At 37.6% G+C, this 22717-nt stretch overlaps 1 protein-coding gene across 6 annotated transcripts in view; it reads left to right on the top strand.

Annotated features, from left to right (window-relative positions):
- FLI1 (Fli-1 proto-oncogene, ETS transcription factor) overlaps positions 1–22347 on the top strand; it is a 163365-nt gene extending 141018 nt beyond the window's left edge. For 5 of the 6 annotated variants that reach the window (XM_051986694.1, XM_051986698.1, XM_051986696.1 and 2 more), the window contains 4 exons: positions 14214–14279; positions 15381–15443; positions 17080–17127; positions 20262–22347. In XM_051986694.1, the coding sequence (XP_051842654.1) occupies positions 14214–14279; positions 15381–15443; positions 17080–17127; positions 20262–20791 (707 nt within the window). In that variant the 3' untranslated portion in view covers positions 20792–22347. The remainder of the gene's footprint in view (positions 1–14213; positions 14280–15380; positions 15444–17079; positions 17128–20261) is intronic. The other variant, XM_051986697.1, reaches the window with a different exon arrangement.
- The last annotated feature ends 370 nt before the right edge of the window (positions 22348–22717 follow it).

The following is a 22717-nucleotide window of genomic DNA, read 5'->3' as shown; positions in this document are numbered from 1 at the left end:
ATCTTCATTGATAGAGATAATTTTGTCCCTGGGAAATTCTCTACACCAATGGATCTGTAAGTCCTATTTTAAAAAAAGCAGGAAAAATACTATCATACATGAAAGATATTACTATACCCCGTTAGAAAAATGGTGAACTAGCTATAGGTTAAAAATGCTTGGTCTTGAAAAATCTCAATTGTATTTCATCCACTTATTCATCCAGTGTCATTGTGATAGAGCAGTTTATGAGAAAGAAAATTGAAACTTTAAAGAAAGATGATCATTATAGCCTGAATTACATTTTCAGCATAGTCAAATTCTGTGCTTTTTCTCCAATTCTGGTTTGGGGGCCTGTGCTGATTTGTATAGCTGGTTGTATGATTCTCTCCAAATTAAAAAGAAGTCCTTGATAATTGAAGCTATAGATGGGAGGTGCCCCATCTCACCTAGGAGGAAGTGGTTTTGCATCTCTTGAGTGACCAAGAATCTGACCTCTTTCTAGATTCAGAAGCTGGGACCTGCACACTCAATGCTCACCCACAAGGCCACAAAAGGTAGAATATTCCCTCAAGTTGATCTCATTTAACCACTTTCCCCACATTGAACCCAGAAATCTGCTCTTTTGGGCCAACCTCTCCACAGGCAGGTTGAAAGGCTAATCATGGAAAGTGTTGGGACTTAATGTCTCCTGGTTTGGATCTGTGTCAGAAGTCAAGCCCAGACCACAGAGCAGTCCTTGCTAATAGACATGAAAAAGCTGATGAAACCTGCCTTTGGTCCAGCTCAGCCATGCCCAGCACATTGAAATAAAGTCATCCAACTTCCTGAACATGGGAAGCAAATTGTACTGGATATCATGACTAACTTGGTATCAGAAAGACAGGTTCAAGGGCCATTTCTGATACTAACTAGGTATATGATCAATTGTAATTCATCCAGGCTTACCTTACCTTTCGGAAAAATGGAGATAACTGTCCTTATGTCACAGGGCTATGAAGAAAATGTAGATGAGATATGTATGGGAAGTGCTTTGCAGACTTCAAAGTGCTATATAAATGTCGGTTATCATTATCACTTCTACTTTCATCAGTGAAAACCATGCTTATCAAATTATGAAGCAGTGAAAAGAGGGCTACCTTCTCAGAAGGGCCTGGAAACCTGAGTGATTTAGTACCGTCTTCATGAGAAGATTAAAGGAGCTCAGTCAAGCCCTTCTACAAGAACGTAATACATGGGATCAAGGTAAACAGGACTGCTGTCACCAGATGTGGAATAGAAGATTGAAACAATTTGATCATCTTTCCTTGGAGCATTGAGATTCAAATGGCCCAGATTTTAGAAAAGAAAAGTATATGACTTTGGGGGGATCCTGAGTTGAAGCATTCAGCAGCACTACAAGGGACCTAGAGTTTGTGTGTGTTTTTTAACTTTATTATTGCCACGTGCCCAAATGTCAGCTCCAAAGAGAATATGCAATAAATCAATTGTAGCAAAAACTCAGATGGTTAATGAAGGAGACTTGGCTTTTATCTCTACTCAGCACTTTATTTTTCACATGCTGAACAAAGAGGAAGGAACAAGAGTGATCCTGTAACTATCTCCCATGATGCTCTCTTGGATATTCTACCCTTGGCATTGTTCTCTGTCAGCAATAGGATAAATAGCCAAGTATGAGGCTTAGAGCAAGAAGCCCAAAAGTTTGAAAATATAGAATGTCCCTGTTTCTCTCTAAACCATTTTCAATCATTTGCAAGTACTTTTTCTCTCTCTTCCCTTCCTTTCCCTTCTTTATCCTTCTATCTTCTTTTCTTTTCTCTTCCCCTTTTCCTCCTTTCCTTCTCTTCCTTTTTCTTCTCTCTTTCATTTTCTTTTTTCCTCCTCCCTCCTTTCCTCCCTTTTTCTTTCTTTCTTTCTTTTTTTGTTTCTTTCCTTCTTTTTCTTTTTTTCTTCCTTCCTTCCTTCCTTCCTTCCCTTCTTCTCTCCCTCTACCCCTCCCCCTCCAATTCCCTTGCCCTTCCCCTTTCCCTTTCCTTTTCCCTCCCCTCTCTCTCTCCCCATTTCTCATAATAGAAGGAATATTTTCTAACAATTAGACCTAGAAAAATGATCTATCCCTGCCTATATTGTGAGTTCCTGTTCATTAAAAGTCTTTACACAAAGGCTGTCTGACCACTTTCTGAGGGTGTAATTGACAGCATACTTGTTCAGACATAAGTTGGGTTTTTGAGGTGCTTTCTCTCGTGAAGGTCCTGGACTCTCTGGTTCTATGCACACACTTAGATGAAATTTTGACATCTATCCAACAAATGTAATCCATGAAGATCACTAACGACAATTTGGGTCAAAACAAAACAAACAAAAACATTGACTTTGCAGCCCAGCCAAATTAACCAGTTGATACCTCAACTTCTGCTTTTCACCAGACTAAATAGATCTAGCCAACCCATGAGAGAAACTGAATGTCAGCACTTAGCAAGCAACACCAAGATCCAAGTGACTGTGTGTTTGATGCTGGGCCTGGGTAACACACCATTTGGCTTTCTAAACACTTTATATTTTTTTCTTAAAATCAGCTTTTTAGTGCATTTTTCTCATAGGTCATTCTCTTCTCCCTTCCCCCCGTTCTTCTTCTTTGCACGTATAATATCTTAAACAGTACTTCCATTATGCTCTGCTCCACACGATGGCTGATGCTGACACTGAGGGGCTGGTTGGAGGCCAGGCTAGGATCCCAGTCTGAAGGAAAGCTGATCCAGGATGTTTTTTTCTTCCTGCTCCAAAATTTAGGGAAAGCCTTGCCTGGATATTTCCCTCCCACGGAGCTCTCCATGGGAGCCAAGTCCTTGCTTTTACCCTTTGGGACATAGGACACACTGAAGCTTTGACACAGAATCAAAGCTGTACCGCCCCCTCCCCAATGGGCAAACCACCTCCAGGCCTCCTGCTTTGGGGAGCCTGTGGAGCAGTGACTCAGGCGGGCAGCCTGCGGGGGTGGAAATGATTCCACCAGCCAGGGCTTAAAACAAACAACCCTGAAACTCATATAAAGAAATACAATCAATTCATAATCCTAACCTCCAATACCACTATTCCCACTAGTAGGCAAAGGGGTAGGGCTGTGCCTCTTTCCACCCACAAGCCTTAGCCGCTTTTTTAGTTGGTAGCATCACAGCTTAAAACTAGAAGGAACAGTAGGCAGCCAGGCCTGTCACAGTGGAGAATGCTAAAGTCAGGATGGAGAGCTGGAGTCAGGAACTTGTTGTGCACTACTGTTTGACTCTTCCTGACCCCGTGGACCTTACTGTCCTTGGGGTTTTCTTGGTAAAAATACTGGAGGAGTTTTCCATTTCCTTCTCCAGCTCATCTTACAGATGAGGAAACCGAGGTAAACAGGATTAAATAACTGGGATCACAGTAAGTTTCTGAGGATGAATTTGTACTCTACCTGACTCCATCCCCTGCTTTATCCTGAGTCATCTTGCTATCTGCTAAGGAAACACAGAATAAAATGATTTGCCCAAGATCACACAGCTACTAAGATTCTAAGGTTAGAGTTGATCTTACCTATTTCTGACTCCATGATGATTGTACTGCCATATAGCCACTCTAAAGTCTGAAAGACCTGTATTCCAATCTAATCTCAGATATTTACTGGCTTTCTGACTCTATAGGGGCAAGTCATTGAGCCTCTGTTTCAATTTTCTTAACAGTAAAATGAGGATAATAATAGCACCCAACTATTATTGTTGGGTTGTTATGGAGATAAAATGAGATGATATTTGTAAAGCACTGTGCAAACCTTAAAGCACTGTATTAATGCCAGCTGCTGTTTTTGCTGTTGTTGATAGAGGTCATTTAGGTCAACTTCCTCTTCTTAGAGTTGAGAAGATGGAGGTCCAGGAGGGAGAAGGGATTTGCCTAAATTTATACAGGTAGTAAATACTCTTGTCAACGTATGAATTCAGGTCCTCTAATGCCAAATCCAGCCTTCCTTCTTTCTACCATGCCAGCTTGCTTCTTTCCATTTCAGGGCTGCCCTCCACGTTCATTTGAATCTTAATCCCCTTGGACATAAATATTAAAGGTGAATGGAGAGAAGAGTAAACAGTATAATCAGTCCAAGGTCCCCCACACTTTAGGAATGGTTTAGAACCAGTAAATCCCTAGGAGGACCCTCATTGGGACTAATTTAGAAGAAAGCATCCAGTCATGATGGACAGTATAAATACCTCACTTCATATATTCCACAGACTGCTGATTGATTGTCTGGCTTATTTTCTATTGAAAGTTTGCATCTAAAACTTAGTTTCCCAAGATGAGCAAGAGCAAACCATTCTCAGTAGGCTCTATTAGAGTCTGGGAAAATTTATTCTATATTATAATTTTAAAGATGAAGCAATAAACAGATGACAGAAAGATATACAGAGAGAAGAAACAGAGAGACAGAGATAGAGACAGAATAGAGGCAGATAAACAGAAAGACAAAGACAAAGAAACAGACAGAGACAGAGAGAAAAAGAGACACAGAGAGATTTTATCATGCACTTACTATGTCACCTGTCCTCAAGTCCCCTTCCTTCAAGGAGCTTTCATCCTAATGAGGAAAGGCAACATATAAAAGAAAACTGAAAAGAATAGAACTTTAGTTGGAAGAAAAGAAGAATGAAGGGAAGAGTGAGGTTCTCATATTCTGGTATCATTAATTTTATTTCTTAGCAAGGTTGAATATGGTGTAAAGTAGTATGATGAGTATTAATTAATAAATCTAAGTTTTATAGAAAGTTAATTGTGGAATGCAGAATGACAAGAAAAGTCTCTCCTCAAATTTCTTATCCAAGTTCTAGGATCTACAGAAAACTTTCAGCAATAAAGACATAAAGCAATTCCTACTAGGCTTTTTGTGGGAGGATAATGTACACAAGAAGCTTTCTTGTATCTTAGAGTTCATAAGAAAAACGAAATAACCCATTACAGATTTTCCTGCCCTTGGGATTTGGCCCTGGAATCTAATCAGCCCTCTTGTGTCAGACTCAGCCACTTTAAGCCAAGTCACTTTAAGCCAAACATGGTGGAGGTTTTATTGTTGCTCAGCCATATCTGACTCTCTGTGGCCCCAGTTTGAATTTTCTTGGCAGAGATACTAGAGTGGTTCACCATTTCCTTTTCCAGATCATTTTAGAGATAAAGAAACTGAGGTAAACTGAGGCAAACAGGGTTAAGAACCTTGCCGAGGATCACACAGCTAATGAATGTCTAAAGTTGGATTTGAACTTAGGAAGATGAGCCATCCTGACTCCAGACCCCACACTATCCTGGGCTGCCTTGCTGCCCATATTGGAGGTACTGTTGGCCTATCAGATGGGTGGTATGGAAGAATCCGTGGTCAGGGCTGATGAGTAAGCCTGTAACTCCCCTGTGAGTAACCCCCTTTTGGCTTTCGCTGAGGTCAGACTTATTTTCTGGTGAAAATAAGGGGAAAAGCCAATGTGCCACACATTTGATAATGGAGGCACCGTTGGCTCATTTTGGCTTATCAGATGTGTGATACAAAATAAATCCACAATGACTTTTTCAACAGAGAGGTCACTCACAGGATAGTCACAGGCTCACTCATAGCCACTAGATTATGTCCTTCTGGGCACTTCCAGTGTAGGAGAGAAAACATTAAATTCCACCTCTGGACTACAGGAAGTCAGGGACTACATCCTGTCACCTTTTATCAATAAAGTGCTGAATTTTTTCAGATCTGAGGGAGAAATTTCTATTAATTAAGCCATTCACTGCAGGCAAGTAGTATACTGGTAAAATGACCTAGGTCTAAATATTGAAATTGCTATTTATTACAGTTTGGGTCTTGAGCAAACTTCTCTTAACTTAAAAAACCAACCTCTCACCTTCAATTTCCCCCACTCTGTACACTGAATCTCTGGTCCTTTACTCCTTCTAGTGCCTTGTTGACAAGGTATCACATTCAGGTTGTCCCATGGATAAAGCCATTATCTTGGCACAGACTCCGGATCCTGGCTCCCTTGTTTGTTAGATCTATCTGCTTAGGCTCAGCCCTTAAACGGGAAGATCTCAGAGGCTCAGAAAGCGATCTGGAGACAGAAAGGGAAGGTCAGGCAGCCTGAAGAGGTTATGCTTAGAGATGGACTTAATTTCCTGGAGACGCCAAGAAGATGTCCAGGCTTCTCGCTAGAGAATTATGTGGGTCACGAGGAGAGGAGAAACTAACCCCAGAAGAAGACAAAGACCAATGTGAAGTGGAAAGAAAGATCTAGGGGGAAAGTTACGATGTGGAGGAATAACCCAGACACATTCCTTCACTGGCATCATGAACCAGCTGTGAACTATTTACCAGCACAACCTTGATTATATAGGTCCCTGGGGAAGCAGAGGATCATAAGAACAGAATATTTCTTGGTTCCCTAGAAACCCCATGCTCTTTATCTTTGTAGAGGGGGTGTATCTGTATATGTCTGTGTAGCCCATCCATAGGAATACTGTAAGTCCCAAGGGTTATATGAGTAAATCCCTATGAAAGGTAGAGGCCCATTGGAGAGGAAATTAAAATTGTTCTGACTGTTTCTAGGTTTCATGGTGCTTATTGTTGTTATCATTGCTGTTGTAATGAATAAGATTTATCCCATTGGAAATTTTGTTAAATTGAGATTTTTGGATTGGAACTCAGAACCTTTAGGGTAACACAAGCTGGATTCCAGGATTACCAAAGGAAATTTTGGGTGGGGGCATGAGCCATAAAGCTCATGCTAAGGCTTGCATGACTGAACTCCATCTGTGAATATAAAATTTTAGCTATGGGTCACAAATTAACATATAAAATGAAAGCATCAGAATGGATATCTCCGGGGTACCTCCTAGCTCTAAACTCTACATTAATCTATGATATAGACATAGCAGTTTTCAGATCATTAACTGTATCTTTTAGCCCCAAAAAGTCATACAATACGCCCCCAGGTTACCATTATAAACTCCCTTTTGAAAAACCTTCTTGAAGAGTTCTCTAAAGATGTCATGGTATAAACTCATGTCTCAGAAAGAAAACAACATAACTAAGTCTACTTTCACATACACACAGGCAGCTTTTGGATGAGGCAGAGAAGTTAGTCCCTTCATCTGCTGGCTGATGGGCCATGAATATCCAAGGAACTCTTGAAACTGCTGGGCGTCAGGCTCTAGGAGGGATATTGTTTTTACAGAAATGTGAGTCCTTGGCCTGGCTCCCTGGTGCTGGCTTTTCCATTTTGTCTTAGACGTGTTTCTATTTGTGTGTCTGGAGGCTGGAGCTGACCACACTGCTCAGTTTCATCTTGCATGATTTGTAGTGAAAAAGGAAAAAAAAAATGGACCCCAGCCGATGTTGCTTAAAAGAAAAAAGTTGTTGGAAACCTCCGTAGCTGACATCTTAGCGTCCCTGCAGAGATGAAGTTTCAGTATGTGCACAGACACATATGTGAATGACTGTCCCTTGTGTTTGAAGAAGACACTATTGACAGTGTTAGAACTCAAGGAGACCATTACAGAATTTGCTTCCCCCACACATACACACACACTGAGCACACCTTATTTGGGGAACTTTCTTTGGTTGGGAGCATTTAAGGTGGTGACGGTGCTTTCTTTGATGGGAATTAAGGGAATTGTGAGATATTTTTTATACATCTGGCAGGTGGGTGAGGTGATGGGCCCAGGTGGAGCAAATGCAGATTTGGTGGGCTGCTGGAAAATGTTTGTGTTCTGAACTCTTCTCATGCCTATCTGCAAAGCTACACCAGATTGTTGACCTCCAGGGCAAGCTGCCAGACCTCAGTTCTTCAGTCTTGGCTTGTGAGCCAATTGTATTAAGGCTTTTTTCTTTGGAATCACAATTTTAGCCACTGGATTTAATTTAATTTTTGCATTTGGTACATGTATCCCAATAGCCCTGAGGTCCGTGGCATGCTTTTGATAAATTGAATAAATAAATGCAAAGAGAAGTATTCTTTGTGTCCAGAGATGTGGGTACTGGCAGGAGGCTTTCCCATGCATATGGATATGAATGAAGAGGCCACTGGGAGATTTGTGGTCTCTGTCCCACTGACTACACACTTCAATCTGTTACATGTTGGCTAAAAACACCACCCTTCACTTCAGCATGTGCCGTTGCTGTTTATTGCTCTGTTAAATTCACAGTTAGCCTCCCAGTTACATTGATTGCTGGATGGTTTCTGTACCATTGCCACTTCCTTGTTACCTTTCTGGCCTTGTTAGACCGGATGACACTTTTAGGAGGTGTATTTCTCCTGTCTACAGGACAGCATCTTACCTAAATCAGCTTATAAATCTGGGCCTTTCTCTTAAGGGCCCTAAGTCGTTTAATGAAAAGCTTTGGAGGAGCAATATTTTCCTGCCTGAAAATGCCCCAGATTGCATCCTGGTGATGACTTCTATTTGTTCATTGACCATTCAGAAAGCTAAAGGATGAAATTCACATAAGACTCCACTTGGCTTCAGTAGTACTTATTATGGGTCTTCAGTCCTCACAACTTAGGATGTCAATTGGTCCGTTGACACGACTCACCCCTGAAAACTAAAAGATATTAAGAAAGATCTGGCTTAGAACTGAAAACAGATTAGGAGGGGGACAAGTAGAAATACTCCCTGAGTACCTTTGTGAAACTAGTTTTTTATTCCCTAGGATGGAAGACTTAGTCTTTAAGAATATATAATGATGAGGTATTATAGTATGGTGAAAAAAAGTGCTGGACCTAGAATCAGAAGAGAATCCTGGCTAATGGTGTGACTGTAGGCAAACTATTTTGCTCTCTAAGACTCAGTTTCATTATCTGTAAATTGGAAATAAAAATGCTTTCATGACTTATCTGTGCGGTGACGTTCAGTTATTTCAATTGTATCTGATTCTTCATGACCCCATTTGGGGTTTTCTTGGCAACAATGCTATAGGGGATTTTCCATTTCCTTCTGCAGCTCATTTTACAGATGAGGAAACTGAGACAAACAGGATTAAATGACTTGCCCGTGGCAAAGCTAAAAAAAAAGTATCTGAGACCAGATTTAAACATAGGAAGATGAGTCTTCCTGATTCCCAGCCAAGTGCTCTATGCACTGTGCCACCTAGCTGCCCAGGGCCTATCTCAGAGAACTACAATTGTTCTTATGGTACCTTCATTATTTTTCTGTCCATTAAAATGGCTTTACCCTGCCCCATAGGTAGAATCTTTTCCTAGCATCTCAATGGAGAAACAGAAGAGAAATTTTAGTGCAGCTCATTCCCCCCATCTTATGGGATGCGTTGTTTCTTCTGCTAACTCAAAGTACCTCTGAGCACTGCGAGTTTTCGAAACTTCTGATGATTCATAGAGAGACAAAGCATTTCTCTGCATATTGCCAAAGACCTCATCTTTCTTTTTTTCTTTTGGTTGAAAAAACAATCTGGTGTAGCCATAGATGTGTTTTTCAAAGAGATCATGCAGTGAATAGGCAATATATGCACAATAATTCTATTTAATCATTTAACTCTCTCTTCCTGAGATATCAAAGTTGAGAACAAAAGACAAGACAATTAGCCATGGCCCATGGAAATAGTGGTTGATCTGGTTGGCCTTGGTGTCTCCAGTGGCTGAGCAAACTCTAAGCCCCCTTCATGGCCACTGGGACAAATTATTCTGCCAGGCGAAGTCTCCTTGTGTTTGGGGTAGACCTCTCCCCAACTCTTGGATACATTTGGAATGGGGTAATTGGAAATGGTTTTTATTTCCTTCTGTGTCAGTTACACTAAATGAGGTAAACTGTTTAATAAATGGTCGCTGAATCAAAACGAATAGAATTGAGCTAAAAGCCTGTAAGCTCATCTTCTCTGTGATACCTTATGCAACCTCATCATAATTTTAAATACCTAAATTCAAGTCCCATGTCTGACACATTAGAGATTGTATGCATCCTAAGAAAGTCACATAACTTCTCAATGCCTCAGGTAGCTCTCTAAAACTCAAGTTGCCAAATCAAAAGTCAGTACTGGTAAAAGGAGTGTTTCTTTCCTTCTTTCTTTCTTTTCTAGAGAAGGAAATGGCAAACTACTCCAGTGTCTTTGTCAGGAAAATCCCATATGGGGTCATAGAGAATTGAACATGAGTGAAATGACTCAATTTTTCTTTTTTAATCTCTAGTGTTCAACATAGAAGATGTGATACAATAAGCATTTAGTAAATACATGTTAATTGATGATTAATTTCTTGATAATAATCTCTTCGCTTTTCTTTGCCTCTGGGGTTCAACTATGCCCAACATCCATGTAGCAAACTTGTGTGATCTAAATCTACTTATTTTGATGAAACACACAAAAACAATTTCAAACATTTGCAGGGCTATGGTTAAATAGAGAAAAAAAAAAAGAGAGAATAAGGTAAAAAGAGATAAGTAGGAGTAGTTATTAAAGCCTCAGTTTTAGTCTTTATATACTTTCTTTAAAAAATTAGCCCAGACCAAAACAAATAAATTAATTAAAAGAAATGACCCTTGAATTTAGCTTTTTCCATTCCCATTATCCCCATCTGCCCCAATATTATCTCATCTCTCTCTTCCCTGGATTCTTGTGGTATATGTTATCTATACCACTCATTTGACATTTATCCTATACTGTCTTCTGCCATGAGTATATCTTTCATTTCTGTCTTTCTTTTCTCTCCAATGAAATCTTAAAATATCTGAAAGGCAGGAGCCCTTTTGTCTTCTATTTCATTTTATTCTCCTCTATTCCTTGCCCATAAAATCATGAATTTGAGCTAGAAGACACTTCATAGAGCCATGTAGCCCAGTTCTTTTTCAGATAAGGAAATTGAAGTATAGAGAGTTAGTCACAAGATGCTTATATGTACTTAATAAACATATTAAATTGATATCTCTGATCATTTTCCAGCTTCTCCTCCCTTACACTTCTACCCTACCTCTAAGAAAAAAGAGATCCAACCCTTAGAAAAACTCACCTTTTCTTTTGTTCACAGCAGCATTGCACAAGCATTTCAGACCTAGGCAAGAAATCCCAGAGAATGTCTCATCAGAGCTTTTATTTCCAGCCTATAAACAAATTTTTTGGTTTTGTTTTGTTTTTGTTTTTCATTTTTTAAGGCTAGCAGAAGAATCTATTTGCAGGAGGAATTGTGGTTTTTATGGGGGGAAAGTCAAATAAAAATAAAAACAGAAGAGTGAAATGAGCAGAGTTTTGCTTCTTTCCTCTTTTCCCTTCCCCACCCATTCTACCCACCCTTTCCCTCCTCACTTTCTGTTTTCTTTTTCATGCCAACAACTAAAAGACTATAATTTTAAAACTGAACTAGCTTTTCCAAAGCCATAAGGAATGTACATCTGCACGTGGATTTTTCCATAAGAAAATTGTCCTTGTCTTTGGCTCTTCTAGGCTAGAAACAATGAGAACAAGCAATCGGATGAGCCTCCCCATATCCCTGACTCTTATTTTAATTTGTCTGAGAGGCTTGGAATGGGGTAATTGGAAATGGTTTTTGTTTCATTCTGTTAAGACTGGTGTTTGATGAGGTTTGTGCTCCATTTGTTCCAATGGGTTTTTTTTATGGTTTCTTTTGTTGTTCAGAGAAAGACTTTAAAAGTCAGAGTTCTATGGTCAGAAAATCTTTTTCTGTTCCTGTTGAATGTCTTAATGGAGCTCAGTCCTCTATATCCCCTCAGTTACTTTTCGTAATTCCAACCCTTGGCAAATCTGGGCCAGTGGAATGAAAGGGGAACCTCTGACTTTTGATCTCCACCATTCAATCAAGCCATTCCTAAATAAGGTTTGGAAGTCAAGGAGATATCTTTCAAGGAACAGAATGAGATTTCAAATAGGTAACTTCAGTGTTATTTTCCCCAGGATAGTTTAGAAGAAAATGGGAAAAAACTGAAATAATGTTACCCAATTATTTTGAATCCCTTCTGGACTATTGCCTTGTCATTGAGGAGGGGCTTACATAGCTCAAGGAAACTATGACTTATGCTGTGCCGAGTTACCCAGGATAGACAGGTCATAGTGGAGAATTCTGACAAAAGATGACCCACTGAAGAAGGAAATGGCAAACCACTCCAATATCTTTGCCAAGAAAATTCCACGGACAGCATTATGGCACATGGAGTCATGATGATTAGGATGTGACTGAACCACTGAACAACAACAACAAAATTTTGAGTCTATGTTGTATCCAAGACTTGCTATGATGCCCTAAAGAATGGTTCCCCATGCTCCTCCATCTAGCTATTAACGACTTTAATCATCTGTCCATCTATACTTACTTCTAACCTCTTTCCATTCTTCACCACAATTGCCAGAAACAACATCATTTATCCTATCTGGAACTTTATAAAGCTTTGATGTATATTCACAAGACATCAAAGACTCCTGAATCACTGGCTGGAAAACATTGTTTCTTTGGAAGAATGGGAGTCTTGAAGCCCATAATCTCTCCCCTTCAAGAATTCTGATTTTAACCATTTCCATTTTCCCCCCACTGCTAGATAAAAGATTCCCTTTATAATCAATAGGAATATTCTATTACATATATATACAATTTCTCTTCTGAGAAAATCAATAAGCATCTGATAGGTTTATATTTATGAATACTCCCAACATCCTATTAATTCATACTGTCTGAATTAATAAATATTTGATGAATTGAATTGAATAGACAAAACTTTTATTAAATACTTCCCATGTGGCTGGCACTGGACTGAGCCTGGATTTACAAATACAAGCAAGCAAACAATTTTTATCTTCAAGGATCTTACATTCTAAATGGGGAAATAACATATTAAGGTTAAGTGGAAGATGGAGGAGATGGGGGAACTCATCAAATAAGAGAGCAGCATGGGTGTTAACTTATATAGCAATATTTATAAATCTGCTAATGAGAAGATGGAAGAATCCAAAGTCGGTTGAGCCAGTATTGATTTAAATGTTTCCTATTAATTCAGGAGATAATCTTTATATCAGAACTCTGAAGAAGCACAAAGTCTTTCCCCTCTATTTTTGAAGTGATTTCTTTGTTTTTCTTTACCTTAAAATCATTTCCTGTTATCCATCCCCCACCATTGAACCTTCCCTTATAACAAAAGAAAACAATTAAACAAAACTATCACATGAAGTAAACATTTATGGTCCTCCTCCCTTATAGTCCACTATCTATCTACCAAGAAGAGGGAGATGTGTTTCATTTCTGAACTGAGTCAAATTTATTTATTGCAATTAGTGTGAGTATGACTACCCCTTTTAATGGTCTTGTCAAGTCAGGAAGTTTTATTAAGAATGGACTATGTGCTAGACTTTTTTCACTTACCATTAATATAAATATTGCATATATAATTCTTTTATTTCTACTTTCTTCCCTCTATTACTTTATACAAGCTTCCTATGTTTCTCTGAATTCCTCATGCTCAGTGCTTCTTATGCTACAATAATATACTTTATATTAATGTATAACACTTTGCTCAACCATTCCCCCATCAGTAGGGATCCATTTTTTCCCCCTATTTTTAGTATCACAAAGAGTGCTATTAGAAATAATATTACATTTAACATTTTTCTTTCTGTCATTTACTTCTTTAGGTTATGTTCCCTGTAGTTATCTTTGTAGAAACAAAGTCAAATGGTTTCTCATGATTTTTCTAATAAATTCCAAATTTTAAAATAACAATTGCAATAATTCATAGGTCAACCAATAGAGTATTAGTACTTGCTTTCATGCACTCTATCTGTATCATTTTTATCTTTTCTCATCTTAGCCAATTTGATAGGTGAGATTACTTTCATTTACATGTTGTTGTTGTTGTTCTTCTTCATCTTCATCTTCTTCTTCTTTATCATCATCTTCTTCTTTTTCTTCTAGGATCTTTTCCTTCCCTCCTTTTTTATTCCTATTGTTATTACTTGTAGCATTTTCTATATGACTGTTAACTTACATTTCTTTTACTAATTTATTTGTTCAAATCTTTAACAAGTATTTTATTAGAGAATGGTTCTTGATCTTAAATATTTTATAAATTTCCTCTATATCTTAAATTTTGATTAGGAATATTTGAAGCAAAGATCTCCCCACCCCCCCAGTTAATAATTCTTATTCTTCTAGCTGGATTGATTTTGTTCATGCAACAACTTTTGTTGTTTGAAAAAATGTAATTTTAAGGTACCTCTATCTGCTATTTTTTAAAATCAGATCCTTCTTATGAATCAGTCAGGAGAGCAGGATGGGGCAATAACATGAATTCAGGCCTCACCAAAAGTAAGTAACTATCTTCTAATTCATTAGGAAAAATTAAATTTTTTCTAAGATTGGGAAAGAGCAATAATGGAATTTGGGAGCAGGAAAAAAAAAAGCTACTAAGTGAAATAAGTTGAAAATTTGTTTTCCATTATCAAAGCAAAATTAATTACAAATGTATAAATTGTTAGTAATTTCCAAACTCCGGATTTTCATTTAGTCATTTCATGGTTACATTTGGCTTTAGGAAAAGAAGTGAAGTAAAGCAGAGAATAGACATGATAGAGAGAAGCTAGAGGATCTGTCACTAAGGGGATATTAACCTGTGGGAAAGTCTGGACCTTATCTCTCTGTAGCATGAGAAAAGTGCAGCGGACAAATCATTGAGCAAAAATATTCTCCTCCATTGGTCACTATTGCAGGCATCATGGTATCTTTCCATCTGGTGGCATATGGATAAGAATAGAAGCTATATACAGAAAAGTGGTTCCCTCAAATGAATTATTCCAAATTAAGTAGGTTCTAAAGACAGATCTACTGACTGAGGTGGTTCTACACTCCTGGTTGCTAAAATAATTACATATGGGAAAGGATAGATAAATACTAGACCTGTGATTTCACTGGTGTAATGAATATCTGAATTGCTAGATGAGGAAACCCTCTCTACCAGTTGTAGATTACAGATTGGTACCTTCTCTAAAACTTATAGAATTGTGATTCTTAAAGGGTTACCTGAGGAAGTTAAGTGTCTTGCTGAAGGTCATGCAACCTGTATGTGTCAATGGAGGGAATTAAACTCAGGTTTTCCTGGCATTGAGACCCGTTCTCTATCTAAAAACTCAAATGGAAACAGGGGCCATATAAGGATCCCTCCTGGCAGCATATTAATTTAGAAAACTACATTTTAATATTATCTATGTTCTATGATATTTTTACTTATTTTGTGAAATATTTCCCAATTATATTTTAAGCATGTTTGACACCTCTATGCTATACTATACTGCCTCTCATCTTTGAGAAAAAACTGTATATTTCTTAATAATACTATTCTCTTGAAGGGGAGCCAACAAGATTTCCCTCTTCACTCTAATTAAGCTGATTTTTTTTTCTTCCTTGTTACAGGTCCTCCCATCGGAGGAGCACAAAACATGAATAAGAATACTGAACAGCAACGCCCTCAACCAGGTAACTGGCTGTGATTCTTTAGTAACAGCTCATTGTTCTATGTTTGACATTACAGCTGCATAGTTAGATGTTATGGAATCAAACTATATTCTGCACATAGATATGTGAACCTGGGCAAATCATTTAACTCTACTTCAGTTTCCTCATCTTAAAATGAACTGGAAAAAGAAATGGCACATATATAGTATATGCTTGTATACATATGTGTATATGTATGTATTTACACATATAATACACAATTGTGTTTATACATATATACATACATATGTCCTCCTCTTTCCATATAACAGCCTTTCACATATTTTTTAAAAAGCTGTTTGTGTTCCACTTCTCCCAACACTGCCATCTTAAGCTTTTTTTTCTAAAATAAATAATTTATTTGTTTTTGTGGGAGGAAATTGTGACTGTTGTTCTAATGTCTAAATACAGACAGAAAATAAATTTAAATTTCAATAGGAAGGATTTGAGTTTAAAAAAAAAAAAAAGAAATGGTGGGGCAACTAGGTGGGGCAGTGGATAGAGCACCAGCCCTGAAGTCAAGAGGTCCTGAGGTTAAATCTCGCTTTAGACACTTAACCACTTCCTAGCTGTGTGACCCTGGGCAAGTCATTTAACCTCAACAACAACAAAAAAAAGAAAGAAAATTTTACTGATCTTGAGAATTGAGAGACACTAGGAAGTGCCATTAAGGGAATTTGAAGAATTTCCTAGTCAAGAAAAAGTTAAAACTAGTTACTAGAAATCATCTAGTTCTACTATTGTTTAAAGGTAAAGAAGAAGAGATTAAAGTAACCTGTAGAATCTTTTCTAACCTCAGACTCCCACAACTAATAGTTCATTTTTTAAAAACTACAACCATCCTATAAACCTATATGTTTTTGCACTACTGGAAAAGATTTTCAAGCTTTTGGGGATCTTTCACAACTGAGTAATAATACATTTGTTAAATAGAAATTTCAAAAAGGATAGACTAATAAATCTGAGATTGAAAAGGTGGCTAATATTGATATTAGTCAGCTATTGTTTTGTTTTCAAATATGCCAGATGTTAGAGTTGGAAAGACATTAGAATTCAAACTCCTTATTTTATAGGTTAGGAAACTAAAGTCCAGGCAGACTGAGCTAGCTAATGGCAAAACTGGAATTAGAACCTAAATTTCTTGACGTTTGTGATTTCTCCAAAATATCAGAAGAATAAAGAGAAATTTATAACATTGTTATTGCTAAATAAGAATCATTAATGGCCCAGCAATTATTAATATTTCTCTAAACCCAGTTATTGGGCAAACTTTCCATTAATTCATATTATTATTATTACAAGATGAAACATTAGCTAGAGTTTTCGGTCAAAAGTTAGCATTAATCAAAGCTGGGAATTAGGATACATTAAGTCTGAGGTGGTGCTATCCCTAGTAGTATTTCTGTTATTTCTGTTATTGCTGATGCACAGATCTTAACTGTGTCCAGAAATTGTCCAGAAATTTGAAGTCTGTAGAAGACATCAGAAAAAACTTTCTCAGATCAAACTTTCTTATGAGAGTACAATAAAATTGTAAACATACAGAGACTTAAGTTCATAGTTATGATTGTAAAAAAAAAAAAAATGAAGCAAATATTATTTGGTGTTCTTTGTTTAGATCCCTATCAGATACTGGGCCCAACCAGCAGTCGCCTAGCAAACCCAGGTAAGTTACTTTAAGCCTACTCTAAGTCTCTTTTTTCCCAAATGGTCCAAAGTTTAGACAAAACATTGGACTGCTGCCCTTGATCCAAACATAGGTAACTGCCCTGTACAGTAACACACTGATCTCAGTTTGTTCTTATCATGAATTAGAGGAAAAGTAGAAGGGAAAGAGGCAAAAGAAGGAAAAGAAGACAGAGTAAAGGGCTGAAGAGTGAAGGAAGAAACAGAGACTTAAAAAGACCAAAGTGTTTTCAACAGTTAGTAATATGCTTTAGGTGAAGCTATTTAGACAGAAACAAACAGCATCATTAAGCACATCTATCACTGAATTTCAAAATAGTGAAGAGCAGTTAAAATGGGAATTCTAATGGGGAAAAGGGAAAAGAAATCAAACAGCATTCACTTCTCAAATATCTCCACTCCTATGGACAAATAATCTTTTTTTAAAAATTAAAAGTAAAACAAACAAACAAATCTTCTACTTGGTCTTAGAATGTGCTATAGGAGCACCTGGCTTTATGCAAGGGACATGCCTAAAAAGTTTATTCTGAATTACTCTCCTCCTAACTTGATTCATTTTAAATGCAAAAGGGGAGTTTGTCATTTAAAGCAAACCCTGGGTCTCCTTTCAAAATATAAAGAATTTTTTTAGTGACAAAAAGTGTTGCAGGTTTATCTGTTTTGTAAATTCATTCTGTTTTCTTAAAGGGATTACAAATGAAAATTGTTGATAGATGATAGATCGATAGATAGATAGATGGATGGATGATAGATAAATAGATATGGAGATATAGATATAGGGTTTGATTTGGGAGAGGTTAAAGAGGTTTACTTTTGTAAATTATTTTCTTACTTATGAAAATATTAAATTTAGTTTCTATTCCTTAAATACATCTGAATTTGAAAGAAAGTTTCAGCCAGTAGGAGCAAGGACTCGAATGGGGACTTAGTTTGGAACTAATAATATACTTTGGATTATCCATAAAACAGGGAATCTGTACAGAGATAATAGGGAATTAACTCTTTTGCTATATTTCCTTTTTCTGAAGTTTGAATGATAAAATCAAAGATTTTCCCTTTCCTTCCTTCTCCCTCTGCCCACTGCTATCTCATTAACACTCCTATTTTCCCTTCCCCTTCCCAGGCCAGTTTCTGCTGCCTGGGTCAGTGCATCTTGAGGGCCAGGTATGCCCAGGACACAAGTGTCTTGTGTTCCAAAGAAGCTCTCTCTTCTCAGAGATTTTGAACTTAATCATCTGTTCTATCTGAAGCATTGTCATTTTGTCCAACCTGCCTCCTTGGAACAAGGAAATCTCAGATTTCCATTTCTGATCTTAGGGTTTTCATTTATCTGCTGCTTTGGTTTTCTGTTCTGTTATCTCCAACCTGCATGTCCATGACTATACTAGTTTCTGGGGTGGGAAACAGCTAATAGGGCCTCCCTATTCCACTCCCCAACCCAAAAGCTGTTTGATCCTTGGTTAATACACATACTTTCTAAATGTGCATTTGTGGTTTGTGATACTTCCTGAGAGCCAGGGGTCTTTGACATAAATATTAATAATTATTAATACTGCCACAATGAACTTAATTCCCATACTGAGCTATAGAACATCTGGTGTTTCTCCTTATTGGGCCCATTGAGATATTTAGAATAAATTCCAATGAAATCTGGCCATGCTGTTTTCTTTCTCTTTCCTTAATCCGACATTCTGATGATAGTACTCTAGTAAGCAAGACAGCAGCAGCTTTTTCTAGTATTATTCCTTTTGTTTCTATCATAGACCTTAATTACCTGTCCATCTATAACCTTGAGTATTCTGTATTATGAATTCTTGTAAACTTACTCTCTAGCCACCCCTTTTCCTCAGCTAGCTCCCCAGTTGGGGAAATGACATGCAAGCATTTTTTTTTCTAGATTTGGGAAGAATCATCAGACATTAGTGAGTTCAGGTCATTATAGGTTTCAAATAATGTTGATGGGGGTTTTTGGAAAGTTTGTAGGAAAAATGTCTCAGCTCTATCATTTCTAATGTAGATGAGTTGATGTTTTTCCCTGGAACTAGTTGCTCTGTCATACACCTAGAGTGGTTTTTACAATTAAAAATTTTGCATGAACAAAGTCAATTCATCTAGAATAAGGAGAGAAGCTCTCAATAAAGAAAAATAATTCTTTTAGTAGAAATAGGAGCTATGGGGGGAGAAGCGGGAATTGGCTTGTCCATGAGAGTGTGTGTTTAATCTTCTTTGGAACTAAAATGATGTTTTTCTTTGACCAGCCAGTTCAAGTTGAATGATAGGATTTATCTTTTCTTCCTCATGTACAGTATCCAGTCTAAACCAAGTAGAGCAGATATGTAGTGGAAAGATAAATTTCTTTTACCTGGATGTTGTCTTAGTTCTAGGAAAAAGCTAGGCTCTTTTTAAAATATTACAAATCTTTCCATAGATTACCGCACTTAAATCATTCTGGTGATCTGATCATTCACAAAATCATACTCAATACTTGGTTTTGTCTAGAATTTAGTTTATTTTACTGACCCAGGATACCTGGGATGGGAGGGGAAGGTAATAAAAAAGACTATCCTAACCAAAATCAGTAGGCGGTGAGTACTGGGAAATAATATTGTGCTGTTATATATATTTATTTCTTTTCTGCTTCTGATCTTATATGAATGATTTTTAAATTTTGAATATTTTTATGTTTTAATATGTCCAGAAGGCTTGAGGCATGTGGTACTGAAAAAAAATTTTTTTTTAATTATTAAGGAGATAGTTTAGGATTCTTCTCCCCCAAATTATTTATCTTTAAAAAAATTGCATTTATTAGTATACTAGTTCCATCCTTCCTTGTAGAATGTAAGCTTTTAGAGAGCAAAAACTTTTATTTTTGTCTTTGTAGCTGTAGTAATTAACATAGTGCCTGATACATAATATCTCTTAATTGATATTTGTTGAATAGAGTTGAATTCTTTGTTAGACAGAAAACCATAATAATCAAACAGCCAAAAAACAGAATAGTTTCTAGAGGAAGAACACAATATTAAAAAATAAGTTATGCCCTCACAAGGTTAGAGTTCTGATTTTTATAGAGAAATATATAATTTTCTCCTTTGTTTTCTTCACTTTCTCTAGGGAGCGGGCAAATCCAGCTGTGGCAATTCCTGCTTGAGCTGCTCTCGGATAGCTCCAACGCCAGCTGCATTACTTGGGAGGGGACCAATGGGGAATTCAAAATGACGGACCCCGATGAGGTGGCCAGGCGCTGGGGGGAGCGAAAGAGCAAGCCCAATATGAATTATGACAAGCTGAGCCGGGCCCTCCGATACTACTATGATAAAAACATTATGACCAAAGTGCACGGCAAAAGATATGCCTACAAATTTGACTTCCACGGCATTGCCCAAGCTCTTCAGCCCCACCCAACTGAATCACCCATGTACAAGTACCCTTCTGATATCTCCTATATGCCTTCCTACCACGCTCATCAACAGAAGGTGAACTTTGTTCCTCCGCACCCATCCTCCATGCCTGTCTCTTCCTCCAGCTTCTTTGGAGCAGCATCACAATACTGGACCTCCCCAACTGGGGGCATTTACCCGAACCCCAACGTCCCCCGCCATCCCAATACCCATGTCCCCTCACACTTAGGTAGTTACTACTAGGAGTTGTATTCTCAATAGCCTTTTAGCTGCACACACATGCATTCCTCATAGTTCCTGGAATACTTTGGACTTTGAAGGCTATCTGTGATCATGAAGACAAAAACCAAACTGGATGTTCTTTCTTGCTGGATAGAACCTTTTTAGCTCTTCTTAAAAAAAAAAAAAAAGTTGGTAACTTTTGCTTCCTGTACTTAGAGAGATGGATATTTCTATTGGCCAGTATTCCAGTTTGGATTCACAGTCTCCTTTGATCTTTAAGGAGTTGAACATTCAGATTACTGGAAAGGTTCTAACATATTTTATGAAAGAAACCTACAATCCTTTTTTTAAAATTCTATGACCCAAAGCTGTTTATCAAAGACACAGGTCTCATCAAGGACCTCATAAAGAATATTATGAACATGGATCACAGACTCACTGCTCACTAGACCAGTCATGAACTGGTTTGGGACCTTAATTAGGGGGGGATAATGGGAAGCCTCCAAGCCTATGCTAGAAGAATCAGAAAGTCAACCTGACAGCATTGCTAATTTGACAAGTGGATGGCAACTGGAACACTGGCTGAAAGGCTAGTGAAGTTTTCACCCAACTGGAATCTTTTTTTTTTAAGCACGTATGCATGTGTGAGTGAGTGTGTCATGTTGAAAAAGCCAAGGGCATTGCAAAATCCCGTCTCACTGTGCAATGCACACTAGGCAAAGCATTTTCTCTGGGAGTAGCTGAGATCTGAATCGGGAGAATTTTAATGCAAGCACAGACATTCCTGAAACTTATAAAGGTAAATGACTAATTAATTTTTTTTAAATGGATGACAGTAGGTCCCAGAACTTGGAAGAGTTGTAGGGATTTCGAAACATAAACAGATTCGCAAGCGCTGTGCGTTTGTCAGAACGTCATTCCAGGATCAACAAATCAGAAGGCAACTTACTGTATAAATTATGCAGAGTTATTTTCCTATATCTCACAGTATTAAAAAAAATTAATAAAAATTAAAAATAAGAAGGAAACGAGTTGACCTCGGTCACAAATGCAGTTTTTACTATCAAATTGGTTGTCGTGTGTGTTGTTGTTTTTTTTTAATGTAATTTGTACATCTTTTGTCAATCTGTACATTTGGGCCATTGCTTTGTACTTTTTAGCTAGGTTAAAAAGAAAAAAAAAAAAGGAGGGCGACGTATCTTAACTATGACTGGAAGGAAACAAAACATTTAAGTGTCTGTTCAAAGTGATGCACTGGGCCATTATTTAACAAAAGACGACAATGGAATAAAACTAATCTGTTTAGATCATTAGTGCTTCGGTGACATTAATAAATAACAATCTTGCAATAATCCCAACTTGTGCTTTACAAAACAAATAAACTTACCCTCGTGGATACGAGACTTTTCCTGTTCTATATATGCAATGTATTTTTTTGGATATTAAAATATATATAATTTTGCAGGTAATCTTTGTCCTTTTTTTAAACTGTATTAGTGTTACGCTGACAACTGTTATATGAAAATTATGTTGTAAAATAATGTGACAAAATAAATTGTGCCTTCTTAAAAAACAAACTTCCTCTTTCTTCTCTGCTTCCCTGGAAGGCTCAAAAGGGTCTCTTGGGGGCCATTTTGTATGGCTTTCTTTCACACTCAGGACTGGTTTTAATGAGCATATAGCAGAATGGTACATTTACAATTACTCCATTGATACCTGTTCCTTTCAAGCCTGGAAAACCCCAACAACACCACCTCCCCAAGTCAGAGAATAAATGCTCCTTCTCCAGGTTACTATTCACCATGAGGGCCAATCATAGCTCTTGAGAACTAAGATGCTGATCAGTGGTGACTCTGTGTGGGTCAGAAACCATTAATAAAAAAAGACTGGAGAGATCTCTAGAAGAAAAGCAAAGCAAAGTTTATTATACGTTCTCACAAGAATAGA

This window comes from Antechinus flavipes, chromosome 3 (assembly GCF_016432865.1).
Source record: "Antechinus flavipes isolate AdamAnt ecotype Samford, QLD, Australia chromosome 3, AdamAnt_v2, whole genome shotgun sequence".
In the NCBI taxonomy this organism is placed as follows: Eukaryota; Metazoa; Chordata; class Mammalia; order Dasyuromorphia; family Dasyuridae; genus Antechinus; species Antechinus flavipes.
This window is presented reverse-complemented; position numbering and strand designations above follow the sequence as displayed.